General features: G+C 42.9%; 1 protein-coding gene across 5 annotated transcripts in view; it reads right to left on the reverse strand.

Annotated features, from left to right (window-relative positions):
* The window catches only part of LOC122927401 (zinc metalloproteinase-disintegrin-like crotastatin), a 46020-nt gene that overhangs the window by 15140 nt on the left and 12016 nt on the right, over nucleotides 1-18864 (reverse strand). For 4 of the 5 annotated variants that reach the window (XM_044279209.1, XM_044279208.1, XM_044279206.1 and 1 more), the window contains exons 3-16: nucleotides 18704-18783; nucleotides 17103-17181; nucleotides 16541-16617; nucleotides 15967-16147; nucleotides 15577-15639; nucleotides 15390-15461; nucleotides 14882-15051; nucleotides 14054-14138; nucleotides 8845-8972; nucleotides 6844-7021; nucleotides 5519-5608; nucleotides 1112-1307; nucleotides 433-493; nucleotides 189-333 (exon numbers count right to left, since the gene is read on the reverse strand). In XM_044279209.1, the coding sequence (XP_044135144.1) occupies nucleotides 189-333; nucleotides 433-493; nucleotides 1112-1307; nucleotides 5519-5608; nucleotides 6844-7021; nucleotides 8845-8972; nucleotides 14054-14138; nucleotides 14882-15051; nucleotides 15390-15461; nucleotides 15577-15639; nucleotides 15967-16147; nucleotides 16541-16617; nucleotides 17103-17181; nucleotides 18704-18783 (1605 nt within the window). The remainder of the gene's footprint in view (nucleotides 1-188; nucleotides 334-432; nucleotides 494-1111; nucleotides 1308-5518; nucleotides 5609-6843; nucleotides 7022-8844; nucleotides 8973-14053; nucleotides 14139-14881; nucleotides 15052-15389; nucleotides 15462-15576; nucleotides 15640-15966; nucleotides 16148-16540; nucleotides 16618-17102; nucleotides 17182-18703; nucleotides 18784-18864) is intronic. The other variant, XM_044279207.1, reaches the window with a different exon arrangement.

An 18864-nucleotide genomic window follows, 5' to 3' on the forward strand; every position in this document is an offset into this window, starting at 1 on the left:
TCAGCCAACTACATACATCTCCACCTGTTGGTTTGGTGACATTCGTGCCATTGTCAGGAAAATTCACACCTCTGTGTAATGAGTGTTCACCCTTGGAATGTGTGTATGTATAAGAAAAATGGATCATGGTGCTGACCACCACACCCTCATACTTTATATCTATGGGTATCAGAATATAGAAGACTTACTCTCTCATCTCCACATTTTGTTCCAGTTTCCACCAGGACTTCTGGGTTAAGAGTTTTACATTGTGAGATACTGCAGTAACCAAAGTTTTTGATGATGGGTTGACTGCTACCTCGAGAACAGTACAACACTCCACATTGCCCGTACCTAAAAATATAGAGGTTAAAAATATCAGACATGATTTACCATAAGAATGTACATACAGCATAAGTTATTAAGTCCTTATTATCCGCAGACCATTCCTACCTAGACTGGGGGCAATATCGTCGGCTAGTTTCATAGCAGGAATTAGGAGCAGCCAAAGCACCTAGTGTATGGACAAGACAAAAGTTAAAGAAAAGCATAAAGTTTCTAAAAGTCTAAATAAAAAATTGTGGAATGTAAAAGGAACTATCACCCTCCTAATTTATAGTGTTTGCCTAACCACTAGTCACATAGAAAAGGCACAATATTAAAAGGGATCACTCAAGACCTGAGCCACAAATGTGAGATGTACAGTTCCTAAGAATTGGTGCCTCTAGACATAAATGCTCAGTTCAGCCCAGTATACATGTGGTTTCAATGGCAAGAATGGAGAAAGCCATTTACAGACACCACTAGTATCAGCCTATCTCCTACCACAATGAAAGTATCAGGCGTTGAAATTCAGCTTGCCCCATCCTTCTCTCCCCCGACATCTTCTGTCACCATGACTTCAAATGGAGCCTTCAAATCCTATTTAAGTTGGTGGTGGACACCTCTAACAATTTTTTTTTTTTTCATGTAAAGCCTGGATCAGGTTGGGCTGTACTGCATATTATCTTAAAAAACAGAGTTTAGACTACCCATGAACAGCTCTTGCACGCTGTCTTATGCCACTATGTACCACACTTTTCTCTACAGTCCCTAGGTCAGACCTTTTGTGAGGCTGACTTTGTATGGTTACCTGCTCCCCAGTAAGTTTCACACTGGCTGCTAAGGGTGGGGCATTTCCCATTATAGCAATAACCCTCCCCATTCTTGCAAGGAGATCCATTCATCCGGAAACCATCAGAGGGACACGTGGCCGATTTCCCATCACACATATCAGACAGATCACAGTCGTCTTTGGCAGGTCTACACACGAAACCGGCGTACTTCAGCTGGAAGTGCAAAACAATCATTAAGCCAAAGATTATCATTTTATTCACCCCACATTCATGAACATTTCCTTTTCCAATATCATAGTAAATAATTTGTGAGTTTGAAAAAAATATCCTTCTAGTTCAGCCTGTCATCCTGCAAAGTTGATCCAGAGGAAGGCAACAAACCTCATGAGGTAGAAGCCAATTTTCCTCATTTTAGGGGAAAAAAAATTCCTTCCCGACTCGAATCAGAAAATTAGAACACTCCGTGGATCAATGACCCCTCTCTAGTAGCTATAGCCTGTAATATTATTACACTCCAGAAATACATCACCATCACCACCTCCTCAGGCAGAGAGCTCCATAGTCTCACTGCTCTTACCGTAAAGAATCCTCTTTTATGTTGATAGAGAAACGTTCTCTAGATATAGAGGATGTCCCCTCATCATAGTCCAACTAAAATCTTTTACACTGATGTTTTTCTTCAGTCAACCCAAGTTTAAAGGGGTTATGCCATGATTGATGTAAGAAAATAATTTCATGCATCATATAGTACATGACAATACCTTTCTAACAAAGCTAGAACCAGCCCTGTACCTCACATGGATCCAGAGATCTCCACATTCACTGCTCCAATTGCTGTTCTAGAATTTTTTTTCAGCCTGGCAGCTCAGGGGCATTTCCTTTCTGCTGCAGCTCTCTCCCTGTAAGGGTCCATTCACACGTCTGTATGTGTTTTGCGGATCCGCAAAACACAGACACCGGCAAAGTGAATTCCGCATTTTGCGGACCGCACATCGCTGGCACTCTCATAGAAAATGCCTTTTTTTTTGTCCGCAATCGTTCTATTTTTTTGCAGAACGGAAGTGCGAATCCGCAAATGCGGATGCGGACAGCACATTCTGGCCCTATTGAAAAAGAATGGTTCCGCACCTGTTCCGCGAAATTGCGGAACGGATGTGCACCCATTTTGCGGACGTGTGAATGGAGCCTAACTGCCACAGCTTGTAACAGAACATATGGTTGGTGGCTGTTGAAGCTTTAAATTGAGCACGTTTGACCAGCTGAGTGAGACGGACATAAAATAAGGAACAGAACAAACAGCAGGTGGCGCTATACAGATACATTTCATTGAATAACTCAGTGGCTATAATACATTTTTAATTACATGCAATTATAAAAGTATTCAGATCCAGGTGCTGGTTTGAAAAATGTAGAATACGGTTTTGTGACACAACCCCTTTAAGTAAGAAATCTTTTATAAATTATATCATCTGTATATTATTTCAGTAAGGTTATCTCATGACAACAACCCCTGTTCATTACCCTTGCAGAGCATATGGAGAGAAAAGACAGGGGTAGGAGTGTCTTTGGACACCCATCTGTAAGCCAGAACAGAGAACTGATATGTCAGCTGATACACAGCTCCAAAACCCCAGCAGTGAAGCAATGCTTGGATGTAGTGTTATAGGTAAAATTGTCAATATTCATTGTCTGTTCATAACCCCATCTGTGTTCCTTAAAGGGTTTATCCAACCCCTATAATGACCCCCCCAATGCCCGGGCCCTTTGTATAGGTTATACTTGCCCTGCTCCTCAGGACCCAAGTCTATTCTGATGCCCGCTGGCCACTGCTGCATCTCCCCGCCACGTGGATCGGATGGACAGTCAATAGCAGACCACAACAGGAACTAGCCTTTCTAGCGTCATCCGCAATGCTAGGGAGGCTCATTGGAGATGTGGCGGCGGCCATGTGGGCATCGGAAGCGTTGCGGGTGCCGGGGAGCAAGCTAAGTATAACCTGTGTGAGGGGCCCGGGCATTTAGGGGGGCATTATAGGTGTTCGATAACCCCTTTAAGGAATGCATATCTGTTAGCATCAGAGGATGCCCACTCTCTGAAAACAATTTTATTGGCCCTAAACTCACCAAGGTGCCAGAAATACTGATTAAAGGTTTCATCATTAGGGCCTTGGCATCAGATAACCTTCTCCCTCCAAGTGGAGGTAATTACCCACAAATCCAACCAGGGATGAAAGTTAGGGCGCATGCACACAGCCGTTGCCCGGCCGTGGCCATATTGCACATACAACGGACCCGCTATACACAGGCACTTGAATGGGTCCGCAAACCGGAAGGCACGGAACCCCACGGAAGCACCACGGAGTGCTTCCATGGGGTTTCTGTCCGTGCCTCTGCACCGCAAAAAAGTAGTGCATGAAAGTGAATGGGTCCGCGTTCACAGGCGGCGGCCCTACGGTCGGTACCGGTACATTGCGGACCCGTCTGGCACACGTTCGTGTGCATGAGTCCTTATGCAAAGAAGTGTCTGTAGTGTGTCTGCCATGAGGGACTGGGAAAAGCATGACAATGGCTGAGCACCAAAGAAAATTGCGGGATAGCAGGCTGAACTAGAAGGATAGATATCTTTTTTCAGCTTTATAAACTACAAGCAGAAGGATCCGGCTTCTCACGGGTATATTTCATCTATTTCATATAATGTTTATGTGTGTCGTTAAAAGATATCGACAGTATCCCCCATAACAGTGACATCTACAGTGCCCCGCCCCTTTAACAGTGACCTCCACAGCATACCGCCCCTTTAACAGTGACCTCCACAGAGGCATATACTATGTAAAATATGATTCATCAAAGAAAACTCCATCATAATTGATATTTGGAGTGACCTACAAAGATAGAATAGCGCTCATACATATGTTGAATCCACAGCCACACACCCAGAGGAACTATCCGGAATTGGCTAAACTCATGGCTGGATTATCGTCGTGTTTGGTATGCCCTGGTTGGTAAATGTATGCCCAGGTGATTGCAGGTAACATTATATTTCTAGGAGGTTCCTGCCAGGACATATGACCATTTCAGGACTTCTTAATAGAAATATAACTGGGTAAGGGGAGGAGTATGCTTCATCACCAGCAGGGGGACAGGAGGGAAAAAAGAATGGGTCTAAATTATCAAGGAAAGAAAGGGTCAAAGTCAGCCATTGGGGATCCATGGGAGTCATTTACTAAATGATATACGCCAGTTTTCTGGCTTATATCTGTTGCAGATTGCGGCACAAAGGTTATCTGCGCCGCAATCTGCTACTTTTCCCCGCTCATACCAGGTCTAAAAAAGCAAGGAAGCTGGCTTACATTTAGACCAGCGGTGGATGCGCCTATGTTATGTAGAGGCAGGCGCCTCTGCATAATTTCAGCAGATCCATCGCCAGCAAAAGGATCGCTAAAACGCTGGTCTTAATAAATGCCCCCCCCATTGGAGTGACTGCCCATATTTTCAGCTGTCCCCACCCCAGAATATCACTACTGTAAATCAGTTAGGCGACTTTCACACTAGCATTTTTGCTGGATCCGTTCAGCAAAAACACTTCTGTTACTGATAATACAACCGCCTGCATCCGTTATGAACGGATCCGGTTGTATTATCTTTAACATACCCAAGACGGATCCGTCATGAACATTAAAAGTCAATGGGGGACGGATCCGTTTTCTATTGTGTGAGATAGTGTCAAAGAAAACAGATCCGTCCCCTTTGACTTGCATTGTGGGTCATTCTGGATCCGTTTTGCTCCGCATCCCATGACGGAAAGAAAACCGCAGCATGCAATGCATTTTGGTGCACTCCGTTCTGTTCAGTCACGTTTTGTACCCATTGACAATAAATGGGGACAAAACGGAAGCATTTTTTTCCGGTATTAAGACCCTATGACGGATCTCAATACCGGAAAATAGAAACGCTAGTGTGAAAGTAGCCTTAGCTTTTAATCCTTTTATTTCCATAAACTGTTGACTGCATTGTTGCTGTATCTTTTTTAACCCTTTCATCTGACAATTACTTTTTGTATCTCACTGCACTATTGTGTATTAAATTTGAGTCTCTTCCTTGTAGTCTTGCAGAACTTTCTCTTGCGAAAAACACTACCTGTATTGATTCAGGGTATTTGACTTCCCATTAAGATAAATTGTTCTATTGTGACTAGTCTGGAAGCGTAGGCCCCTATTGCCGAGATAAGTATAGGTGGTGGTGGCAATTATAGTATGAAATATTGTCGGTGTTGAAAAACTATGGAAGTAATTTAGCATAATTCTGTCATCTAAAATAGGTGGTGTGACTTTATGTGGTAAATTAATAAGGTCAATAGTGTACCGTAATTCACCCCTGCAACGTGACCTGAGAGTAGGGATGGTCGCAGTGGAATACATAACTCACCTTACAGTCCGAACAGCATTCACCCTCTGCGCACTGGGCACCTTGTTTTAGTTTGCACGTGGCCGCATCACAGCATTTGTCAGTACATTCCTGCAATGTCGAAGAGAGAGTTATCCATGCACCCATAATATTTCAGAACATAGGCACTGTGACTACGAGACAACCTCAAATGATCATGATGGCCACCTAAAGATTTTAGGAGAGACTTTACAAGATCCTTCAGTAATTAAGTGTTTTTACACTTGTTAAAGGGGTTTTCCACCTTGTACAATCCTTTTTCCTATGTGATAAGCTGATAACTGGATGTCCGTCTGCTGAAGCCACTGTGATCATCACAATCTGTAGAGCAACCTACCAAGGGTACTGTTTGTAGGTTCTCGCTGTACTGGTTACTAGATGAGGTTCTCCCATCAGAAATCCACAAAAGGGTATTTGAAAATGAGAGTTTGCAAACCAGACAATCCATTTAATATATATTTATACACAGTTAAATTAATTTTGTAATAATATCTTAAGAATAATAACATTTCTATCATAATTATTGTTATGGACAGTGAGTGTGGACCCACTGTGCCAACTAACTGGTTTGGCTTAGGGCTAAATCTACGGCTGTTCTCCTGGTGGTTCCCCGGTATTCACCCTTTAACCCCTATACAGGGATCTAGACTTCACTGCTAGGAGGCTACCTCCTAGAATAGTCCTAGTCAAGGTAGCAGCTAACCCACGAGGGTCAGAGACGCTGATGTAAAGCACCAAGGGATCAGGCAATATACATAGGTGGAGATAGAGAACAGGACAGGCTAAGTTCATGCGCATCTGTGAAACTGGTCCTAGGTTGGGGCAGGGAGCAACAGTTCAATACAGTAGACAGGCTAAGGTCAGGGAAGACTGAAGAAGACTGTGTATTAGTGTCCAACTCTCTATTTCAATCATTTCTGCCAGTTAACGAGTGACAGTCAACTACATAGCAAGTTGATCAATGCTCATGGGGACCATATGGTGGCACTGCTGTAAAGGAAAACCCAGAGGAAGGATGGATGATTATTAGTGACAAGACAACACATGTCAGGACTGGTCCCTTCGTCAGATCAGTCAAACCAACTTTGAGGACCTTCACACAGGCAGAATATTGCCCAAACAATTAACCACATGAAGGATCTGATTGTTCATGCAGCTGTTTATTTACATAATTGTCGGCCATGCATTCAGATACATTTTATGCTTGCCGATTTTATCAGCCAACTAATAAACGTTTGCCTCTTTGGCAGCTATCCAGTGGACCTTTTGCAATGGTGAATGATCGCAGACGAAACTGACTTTGTTACCTGCACAGAGCCGCAGTCACATTCTTCCCCTCTTTCTGTGAATTTATTGCCACACACAGGAGTCGACTGGATTTCCTCCATCTTTGGCTTGTCCTTCATACATACAGGCATATGTTCCAGGATAAACTTCTGATAGTCTTGCTGACTACAGGAACTGAAGGTTCGTGGGGTGTTATGGCTGTGTTGAGAGAGAGGAAGTTCCAGAAGTGAGATATTTACCTTTGATACCACTGTATTTACTTTGAGAAGCCCTCACCCCTTCCTACTGTGCATATCCAAGGTACCATATAAAGGTGATGGGTAGTAAAATAAGTCTGTGGGTGTGGACTTTTAATTTTTGTTACCTTTGCACACACAGGACATGTCATCAATACAGTCAAGTAAGTTATTTGTAAATCTCAACTCAACTTCATAAGAAATAAACCCCAAGTGGCAAATGATTGCTCCAAATGAGTATAAAGTATGCTGGACTGCTAGGGTCCTATGGAATTACGGGCCGTTATTGTTTCAGAGCCTGAAGCCACCAGATAATTCTCTGGTACTATAATGGGCCAGTCCACCCCTACCTGGGCCCATCAGAGGATCCACTGGTATAATGGTAAGACTAGTCCAAGTGTACCTTGGCCCATCAAAGGATTCACTGGTACAATAGTAAGCCAATCTAATCCTACCCTACCTGGGCCCATCAGAGGATCCTCTGGTACAATGGTAAGCCAGTCCAAGGGTACCTTAGCACATCGGAGGATTCACTGGTACAATGATAAGCCAGTCCAACCCCAATCTACCTGAGCCCATCAGAGGATCCACTGGTACAATGGAAAGCTATTCCAACCTTAACCTACCTGTGCCTATCAGAGGATCCACTGGTACAAAGTTAAAGCAGTCAAGCCCTACCCTACCTGGGCCCATCAGAGGATCTGCTGGTACAATAGTAAGCCAGTCTAATCATAAATCTACCAATATTACCCCACATACAACCACTTTTCTCTGTAACTCTTGTGACTTTGGGAGGGAAGGGATGCAAATGAGCTCTTAACAAGCTCTGCCTCTAATGCCACCAGATGTAAGGCAGCTATCCTATAAGTAAATGTTCAGCTCTTAAAATAAGCCTTGAGACATGACTTAGATATTAAATAAGCCAGCACCTCATCTGCAGACAGTTGTTTCGGGGTGATTGCCCCTCATCAGTGCAGAGCAGAGAGTACTGGCATTAGAGGCAGAGCTTGTTAAGAGCTCATTTGCATCCCTTCCATCCCAGAACTCAAGAGGAGCATGTTTGGCCTATAAGTCTCCTCACACTGATTAAGGTGTTCTCTCCCTAAGGTTCCTTCCTGACCTGGACACAGGCCTCTCACCCAGTTAAGCCTGTACTCTCTGCTCTGCACTGATGAGGGGCAATTACCCTGCAACAGCTGTCTGCAGATGAGGTGCTGGCTTATTTAATATCCAAGTCATGTCTCAAGACTTATTTTAAGAGCTGAACATTGACTTATAAGATACACATAGCTGCCTTACATCTGGTGGCATTAGAGGCAGAGCTTGTCAAGAGCTCATTTACATCCCTTCCCTCCCAGAATTCCAGAGGAGCATATATGGCCTATAAGTCTCCTCACACTGATTAACGTGCTCTCTCTTATGACTTTCTCACACGCTTATATCTAAGGCTTCCTTCACTCCTTCTTGGAGTTCTCATCGATATGCCATCCACCACCCTTCAACTCTCCAAAACCTCAAAAGCAATCTCACAAGGAAATCCTCAGTCTCCTAAAGCAGCGAGTTTATGGTGGACTTGTATTTGACCTAAGCCACCAGTAATTGTATGATGCATTCTGTTCATGCACGCAATTGTAAATGTTATAAAAAGCATTATTATCTATGGAATGAGTGTGTATGGATGTGTGCACATCTGAACAGCAGACGCTTTATAATCCACAAGAGACAAGCTATAAAAAAAATATATAATATGGGCATCTGTTTTCTCATTTGTTTATTTTCACCCACCTTAAAGATGGAGCCATGATACAAGATAAGGTTGCAGGGCAGCAGTTATCATCGTGAGACATTCCTAAGTTGTGTCCTAGTTCATGAGCAAGAGTCGCAGCAACTGGAGCATATTCCTCACTATGATCCTGAGGATATAATATTAATAATGAGGGTCTAAAGTTCACAACTACTGAGACAAAATTAATGATAATCAATGCAAGTAAAATGGTGACATTATAAACCCGATAGAAACCTCCTCCCACTGGACACCAGGGAACACAACCTCTTCTCCAACTGGACACCAGGGGACATACCCTCTCGTTCTATTTGACAACAACTGCGTCTTTTTTGGACAGTTAATTCACTTAATCATACAAAGAAAGTAAAAGTGTCCCCAGAGGATTGAGGATCTACAAGGAACTCATGCAATATGAGGATGACGACACCTTTGTCGCTAAATGGAAGGACATGCACATTAATTTTTCCATGCAAATATTACAGTTGGTGCTCCAACAGGATGAAGCTGCATATGCGATTGTAAATGAGGAATTAGCAAAAATGAAAGAAGAACTTAAAGGGAGATTAACCGAAACTCAATATCTCAATTTTCAGAAGAAATTGAATAAAAAGCTAATTCTTACACAAGTAGAAATTAAGGAGAGAAAAAAGGATAAGTTCCTAAGAGACAAGTGGGACTATGAGAATGGAAGGGTGTCTGAATGGAATGAACGGAGACAGCGCAAGAGACGCCCTGCACGTAGAAGTAGAAGTACAGTAGAAGCGAATTCTGGACCACAGATTCTGACTCCAGTGCCTCAGACGGAGGTCAAGTCAACAATACCACCGAAGAGAACCCTTTGGGAAGAAAACCCGAAGAGGGGGAAGAAGGAGGAATAAGAGAGCAAAGAAAATCAACCAGAAGGAGGAGACAAGTCTCTTGGAAGCGTTAGGCCTGCCTCCTACTAACAAGGACATACGATCGAAACAGAATATTGTTGTGAACCTCACGGATTACGAGTTGTCTCCGGACTGTATCTCAGCCCTTAACTTGGGGCTGGGATACAGTCTGGTTGAACAATTCGATCCGGTGGGATTTGAAGTGGATCTGCATAGGGCTGTGCATAAGCTCTATTTAAAGAAAATGTTCAAAGACCCAGCACCTTACCAGCGACCCATTAAACAGGGAGAGATCCCAGCCTATACCAGTTATCTGGGGTTTTACATTGCTGACCCTTTCAATGTAGAAGAGATCGGTTGCTTAAAATTGCTTATTGACACAAATTTGCAGGAGAGGGAAGATGAAGCTGAGACGAGGGACACATTTAAAGAAGGCGTTAAATCTACCTTTTCCCTCCCCATGCCGGCCGGCGGGCTGTGGCATTGACATCTTCCAGAAGCGGGTGATGAGAGATGTAAAAGCTCTCATCTATCCCGCTGCATACGAGAATGTTACTCCCCAAGAGAAAGCTGCATTGAAGTGACTGGGCAGTTTGGAAGATGTCATTGTCAAGCCCGCCGACAAGGTGGGCAATGTGGTGTTACTAACCAGACATTATTATATTAGTGAGGCGCATAGGCAGCTTGATGACACACTTACCTATGAAAAATTAAGGAAGGATCCCACTATAGGTTTGTTGTCTCAGTTAAAATAATTAGTTTCCAAATATGTAGCTGCGGATTTGCCCCCTAATATGTTCGAGAAGTTAATACCATAACATTCTAACAAGCCGGCCTGGTATTTTGTCCCTAAAATACACAAATCTCTCACAGCTCCTCCAGGCCGCCCCATTGTGGCGGGGATAGGGTCTTTAACAGAACCTCTCTCCCAATATGTTGACTGGTTGCTCAGACCCCTTTTATCTAGGGCTCCCGCATATTTGAGTGACACCGGTGACTTCCTTCGGGCCATCAATTCCTTTGAGTGGCGCAAGGGACTTGCACTGGTCTCGCTGGATGTGGAAAGCCTTTATACTAGAATACCACATGAGATAGGAGTCCAGGCAATCAGTCAAGTGCTTAGAAAAACTGATAAGAAACACATGTATTGCCAATTCATTGCTGAGGCACTGAACTTCATTCTTTCTTGCAAGGCCTTCACATTTGATAACCAATGGTATAGGCAGAAGGTAGGAACTGCTATGGGTACGCCTGTATCTTGCATGTATGCAAACTTTTTTTGTCTTCACTACAGCTAATCCATACTTGCAACATATAAAGTTGTTCCTGAGATACGTTGATGACGTGTTTATGATATGGTCAGGTTCTGAGATGCAATGCAGGGACTTTGTGTTCCCATTTAAATAATAGCAATAATATGAACATGAGATTTACCCTCAACTTCGGGGGCCAGTCTCTTGAATTTCTGGATGTACAGTACATATAGAGGCTGGAGAGGATGGCATTTACACCAGTGGCCACCAAAAGCCCACTGCCACAAACTCCCTTTTGCATCACAGGAGCTTCCACCCAGATAGTGTCAAGAAATCTATACCTTACGGCCAATTCATGCGGCTTAGGCCTCATGCACACGACCGTTATGTGCATTCGTGGCCGTTGTGCCGTTTTTCAGGTTTTTTTTCGCTGACCCATTGACTTGCATTGTAATTCAGGATGGATCCGTTTGGCTCCGCACGGCCAGGCGGACACCAAAACGACTTTTTTTTCATGTCCGTGGATCCTCCAAAAATCAAGGAAGACCCATGGACGAAAAAACTGTCACGGATCACGGACCTACGGACCCCGTTTTTGCGGACCGTGAAAAAATACTGTCGTGTGCATGAGGCCTTAAGCGGATAAATAATACTGAAGAGGGATACAACAGACAGTCAGAGGAACTAAAAGGTAGATTACTTGACAGAGGATACAAGGAGAGGGATGTAGACACAGCCAGAAAAAAAGGAGGTTCCTTCACTCAACAAGAGCTATTGTATAGGAAAAGGAAAAATACCCATAATGAAATGGAAAGATTCGTCTTCACGATTAAATATAGTCCCGCAGCAAACCTCATTAAACGAGCTATCTGTAATAACTGGGATATTTAGAAAAATGAGTAAGGTTTGGAAGTGTTTGCAAATAACAGGCCACTCATAACCTTCAAAAAGTGTCATACCATAGAGGATAAGATAGTAAGGAGCAGGTTCAGGAACAAGGTGCCTTCTATATAGGAAAAACAATCCGCCCCTTATTTGAGAGGTTTAGAGAGCATCTAAATTCCCTAAAAACAGGAAAAGGCTGCACCAGGTTCATTGAACATGTCCGCAATGAACATGGTGGTAATCCACAGTGTATTTCCTTTGCGGGGATAGAGCAGGTGCCATTTAGGTCCCGAGGTGGGGACAGGCACCGAGCACTCCTACAGAGGGAATCCATGTGAATTATGAAAGCTAGTGCTGTAGGTCCATTGGGACTCAATGACAGAAATGATCTGGGTGTATTTATCTGACCTTCCTGTCTGACGCCACATAAAAGTTGTTGTATCCAGCTGGGCTCGATCGTATGGGCTGTTGCAATGAGGTCTAGCGTCTTGGTTGCCTAGACAACCCGACGCAGTGACGTGCCGGCCTGACGCTGGCCTGACGAAGTGCAAGTTAGCGCGGAATGGCCGTCGCCGCCAACTTCATCTAGGTTCTACCGCACCATACGCTCCAGCCCGAAGAGTTACTTTTTATCTTTTATATGAATAAAGAGTCGTTTCATCTACGCTGGTGAATGCCGCCTATTCTATTACCCTTCACTTCACCATATGTTATGCTGTCAAGGCTGTGCACTGCCAAAGGCGTATAAAGGGACAGGTAGTTGAGGACCGGGTACGGTACATAAATATATATATTGTGACGTCTGGCAGTGCCGCCTATCTTTCTCTTCTCCCTACCATTCATACCCTCTCCTTCTATTGGACACCAGGGAACATGACCTCTCCTCCCACTGGACAGCAGGGAACATAGCCTCCACTCTCACTGGACACCAAGGAATATAACCTCTCCTCTCACTGGACACCAGGGAACACAACCTCCACTCACACTGGACACCAAGGAATATAACCTCTCCTCTCACTGGACACCAGGGAACACATCCTCCACTCTCACTGGACACCAAGGAATATAACCTCTCCTCCCACTGGACACCAGGGAACACAACCTCCACTCTCACTGGACACCAAGGAATATAACCTCTCCTCCCACTGGACACCAAGGAATATAACCTCTCCTCCCACTGGACACCAGGGAACACAACCTCCACTCTCACTGGACACCAAGGAAAATAACCTCTCCTCCCACTGGACACCAGGGAACACAACCTCCACTCACACTGGACACCAAGGAATATAACCTCTCCTCTCACTGGACACCAGGGAACACAACCTCCACTCTCACTGGACACCAAGGAAAATAACCTCTCCTCCCACTGGACACCAGGGAACACAACCTCCACTCTCACTGGACACCAAGGAATATAACCTCTCCTCCCACTGGACACCAGGGAACACAACCTCCACTCTCACTGGACACCAAGGAATATAACCTCTCCTCTCACTGGACACCAGGGAACACAACATCTCCTTCCATTGGAAAGCAGGGAACATAATCTCTCCTACCAATGGACACCAGGGACCATAACCTCTACTCCCTTTAGACACCAAGGAACATAACCTCTCCTCCCACTGGATACCAGTGAACATTACCTCTCCTCCCACTGGATACCAGGGAACATAATCTCTCCTCCCACTGAACACAGGAAACATTAAATTCCCCCAAGGGTAAGCCATGTGATTTTTTATTTTTTATTTTATTATAAATAGAGGAAACATATCTTATACAGATTTGTTGGGGCCACATTTGGACTAAATATTGCTAATAGAATCAAAATATGGAATACATTTTCTGTGAGTCCTCCAGTATCACAATTGGTGAGTGACTAAAGAAGACTCGATGTCACATACTCAACCTTGCGGAATTGCATTGCCTTCTCCACTGGACCACCAGGACCTGAAATTTCCATCTTAGTCCAGGTTTATATGGTTCCCAACAAGAAGTAGATATTACCAATTCATACACAATAGACAACTACTGCAGCTGACCCAGTGAGAAATGTATCTTTCCCCACAGTGGACCCCAGAATATATACATTAAATATGTATCGTTTTTATACAGTAAACAATTTCAGTTTGTTGGGTGTGGGCAATAAAAACATCATTTTGTGATGTCTTTTCTAATAATATATGTCTTACCTGTACAACACCTGCAGAATTCGTATTACTACACAGTGTGCCGATCCATGCAAGTCCCACAGTACTGCCATCGAAATCAATGTTCCTGGGAAACACAAGGTGGATTCAATCCATTGGAGGTGCAAGCATTTTTATGTTTTCACTTTTCCTCCCTGCCTTACAAAGCTATAATGTTTTTTGTTATTAATTATTTTCCTGATATACTCGTATGAGGGCTTGTTTTTGCATGACAAATTGTAATTTTTAATAGCGCCATTTAATTTACATTTAAAAAAGCTGGAAAAAAATCTTTGAAGTGTGAAAAATAAAAACACAATTCCATTATATATTTTTTTTTGGGGGGGGGGGGGGGTGGAGATTCATTTTTACAGCATTCACTGTGCACTGAGTGGCTTTGCATATCTTGCAGTCATTTACTTATTTTGAACTACATGTTTATCGCGATAGATAGATAGATATGAGATAGATAGATAGATAGGACACAAATAGATAGATATGAGATAGATAGATAGATATGAGATAGATAGATAGATATCAGATAGATATGAGATAGATAGATAGATAGATAGATATGAGATAGATAGATAGATAGATAGATAGATAGATAGATAGGACACAAATAGATAGATATGAGATAGATAGATAGATAGATAGATAGATATGATATAGATAGATAGATAGATAGATAGATAGATAGGACACAAATAGATAGATATGAGATAGATAGATAGATATCAGATAGATATGAGATAGATAGATAGATAGATAGGACACAAATAGATAGCTAGATATGAGATACAGATTTAGATATACATAGGAGAATCTTACGTTAGGAACTGAGCATTGTCATGAGGTTTGATAGGTAGCAACTTTTTCTCCCTCCATTCAGAGAAGCGCCTTAGATTGGTGTCAGCAGAGGTGACCACCTCAAACAGGTTTCCATTGCCCCAAATTTCCAGTCCAGTTAGAGCCACAAAAAGATTTAAGGGCTTATACACCTAAGGATGAGGATAGATATACAGTAATGACATGGAGGATGAGCGACTTGGTCATTGTTACCACGAGGGAAATGTCGTATTCTATGCCGTCCATTAAAGTAAACAGCCGACCACGTACTGCATGGACAAGCCAAGTCTTTTACTTAGTAGCTCTCCAGTTTGGCCCACTTGGCCCTAAATGATTCCCATATACAAAAGGGTTCTATTTCCCTTCACCTTTACATTAACTGTCCACCATCTGTGCTGTACTCTGGATCCCAGTGTCAGGGAAGTATTGTGTGCAGTGGGAAAATTCATCTCCAAGAGGTTTCTACACATACATATCTGCACGAACTTACCTGATTGACGAAATTAACAATGCTAAATATCCTTTGCCTGATTTCACCGTTTCTGCGGTTAAATCTATTGTACTAGAAGAAAGGAGATGATGAAGAATTAAGCAAGTCATCAAGTGTGCACACATAACCTATACAGAACATATACTGTATGTTACATATGCAGAATAATTTCAGCACACATTCTTACCATAGAATTATCCGCTACCATATAGAGCTGGATATATTTTCTTGACTTTAGAAATGCTTGTTTCTATGAAGATAAAGTAGAGTGATTTCCATATCATATTATAGATAGAGGGATACTTTACACATAGACATGTCACTGTCCTATATCTAAATACTTTGGAGGAGACAGAGTGGCTTGATAGACAGATAAATAGATAGATAGATAGATAGATAGATAGATAGATAGATATAATCAAAGAATGAACCAGCACCTCCATATGGATAGCAGGTGCAAACTACCATGACAATAATATATTTTATTTGTAGAACTATAAGTAGCAGCACACCACTCGATAGATAGATAGATAGATAGATAGATAGATAATTAGATAGATAGATTTCTCCCTCTCACCTCATTACTGGTAGTTGAGAAGTCTAACTTGGTCATTATTGTCTCATTGACACTTGTATCATCCACACCACATGTTTTTGGTTGCTCCTGGGCTTCATACTGGTAGACAGCATGTGCTCCAGTCTCTGACATCTTCAGCGGTTGAATCAAGAATTTATTTTCTTGTGTTGCAATTATGCCACTGAAAGAAAATTTTACAATAAGTTTGTGTCAGTTCGGCTTCTCCAGAAATCAAATCTATAGCCCCTCATATCAAAGATGATCTCCACCTTCGACAACCCCATATCAGTAATAAGGGTTCCTGCTGAGACTCTCAGAGAGCACCTGCAATCTGTGGGGAAAGCTAGGCACCATTCCCCTACAGCGCCACCACAGGGGAAATGAAATATTACACAGTGACCATCCAAATCAGTCTGATGTCTGTGTAATGCAGGACCTCCACTGCCACAGGTGCTCTGTCTAGCTGCTCTCCACTCTGGGGACCCGAAAGGCTGGATAATCCCTTTTAATTAGGAGTAGACTGGGAACAACACCAGACCAACAGATTAGGTAAAAGTCATTATTATGGTCTCACCTTAATCCATTGCATGCGCTGAGGCTGACCTGTGAGCCGTTGTCATTCGTCACATACCCTTGATAAAAGCAATGATCCTACAAGAAATACAAGGTTAGATCATTTTCCGACAGATTCCACCGATATCTGCAGGACCCGATCTAATCCAATCTATTGTGTCTGAGGGCAGATTCCAATGCTGTCTGGTGTCTACAGCTGAGGAGAACATCCTAAATATTACCATTCTTGATCTGCTGGGGAAGATTGGATAACATTGGATGGAGGAGCTGTTTGGCCATTGCCCCTTTTGCCATCTTATAATCAGTCACATGGGGTGGTTGTACATCAGTAGTTTTTATATAATATTTTTTTAGACTGAACCAAATATATGAAAATAAAAATTATCCAATATCTTCCAAAAGAAGATATATGGAAGCATATGGAACTGGTACATGTATCTGCTCATGTTGGTCTCTTCTCACACTCAAAAAAACCCATGTTCTTTAGGTTCTTCAAAGAAATTTGACCATAGCAAGTATGTATGTTTGATATAAAGAGGGAAGTTATATGAGGACCCACTTACCTTTATCTCAGGACTGGTGGTAACTGGGGAACCATCTTTCAGGTAATAAGTCTCTGTGTAATTCTCAGATATTAAGTCTCTGCGAGAAGAACAGGAGTTTATTAGAATATATCACACCGTGAGGCTTTATGTACATGACTCTATTTTTCATCCATGTGGTATCTGCATTTTTTTGCGGCTTGCACACCGACCTATTTACTTCTATGGGGCCGTACACGCATTCTTATCTTTTGGGCATCCACATGTCCCTTTACGCAAATTATAGAACATGTCCTATTCTGGTCTGTATTGCAGATGAGAATAGTCATTTATATTAATAGGATTGAGAAAAATGTGGAATGCACACAGAATATATGGTTTGCGGACCAAAATACGGATACGGTGCCTAAATCCTATTTCACATGAGCAATACAGAACTTGTCCAAGTTCTGTCAGTGAAAAACGGATGTTTTGCCTTGATTTCGCTCCAGCGTTTTCTGTTAAGCTCTTTTTTTCTCCGTGCAGATGCAATCAGTTTTTTATGTGTTTTCATGCACATGAATAACGCTCAAAATCTTCAGTGTGGTTCAGGTTTTTTTTTTCACTGACCCACTGCCTCGAATTGACCAGTCCTGCATGGAAAACGGATAAAGACAGAACATGCTGCGATTTTTCCTAAATGGACAGATGGTCAGTGAAAAGCACTGCTCATGTGCATACACCCATTGACAGGGGCGTAGCTAAAGGCTCATGGGCTCTGGTGCAAGAGTTCTGCTTGGGCCCTCATTGTGGCACATAGCCTTTGTGCTGCCTGAGGCAAAAATTGAAATGGCACCCCCACTCCCCCATGCCAAATTCTTGGCATAACCCCGTCCCTCCAGCCAGAGGTGTAAGTTGACCAGCATGCACGTTCTATAATACTGGGGTCTTCTTATGTGGCACAAGGGTCTTTGGGCCCAGTAGCGACTGCTACCCCTGCATCCCCTACAGCTCCACCCCTGCCCTGACCATTGGGCGCACACAGACACCAGGACCTGGTCCCTGCTGTTCTGAACCAACTGTCCCAGCTTGACGCACAGCAAACACTAGGAAAGGCCAGCTCAAGCTATCGCTGACATTAGCGCCAATCCACCTCTGGTAGTGATTGGCTAAGCAGGTCTTTCTTGGCATTTCCAGTGTGTCAAGTCGGTACAGGAAGTGCAGAGCAGTGTAGACCTGACCAGTGCTGGAACAGCATAGTGGCAAGGGATCGGCGGAGGTGAGTAATCCCTTCCTTGTTATTTTTAACATTGCCTGGACCATTTTCATAGAAAAAAAGTTTCTCCCTGGAAAACCCCTTTAAGAACTGGTGATAGTTGAAGTCCAACAAAATCTTTAAATAAATGGGATCATTTATAAAACTGGTGCAAAGTAGAACTGGTTTAGTTGCCCATAGCAACCAATCAGATTCCACCTTTCATTTTCCAAAGGAGCTGTCAAAAATGAAAGGTGGAATCTAATTCGTTGATATGGGCAACTAAGCCAGTTCTACTTTACACCAGTTTTATAAATGACCCCAAACATTTTTTCAAGATTTTGACCAAACAGGAACAAGCCATCGTCAACACACAGAGGAGACTCACTCAGTTTTCTCCAGATGAAGGACCATAGGTTGACCATTCACTTCAAGTCCATATTGCACCAGGTCAGGATATTCACTCTGCTGAGAGAAGACCACACATTACTTACTACGAAATAGTCTGGAAGTGGAAAGAGATGCGTTTTATAGGATTTAAAGAGGACC

This window comes from Bufo gargarizans, chromosome 2, assembly GCF_014858855.1.
Source record: "Bufo gargarizans isolate SCDJY-AF-19 chromosome 2, ASM1485885v1, whole genome shotgun sequence".
In the NCBI taxonomy this organism is placed as follows: Eukaryota; Metazoa; Chordata; class Amphibia; order Anura; family Bufonidae; genus Bufo; species Bufo gargarizans.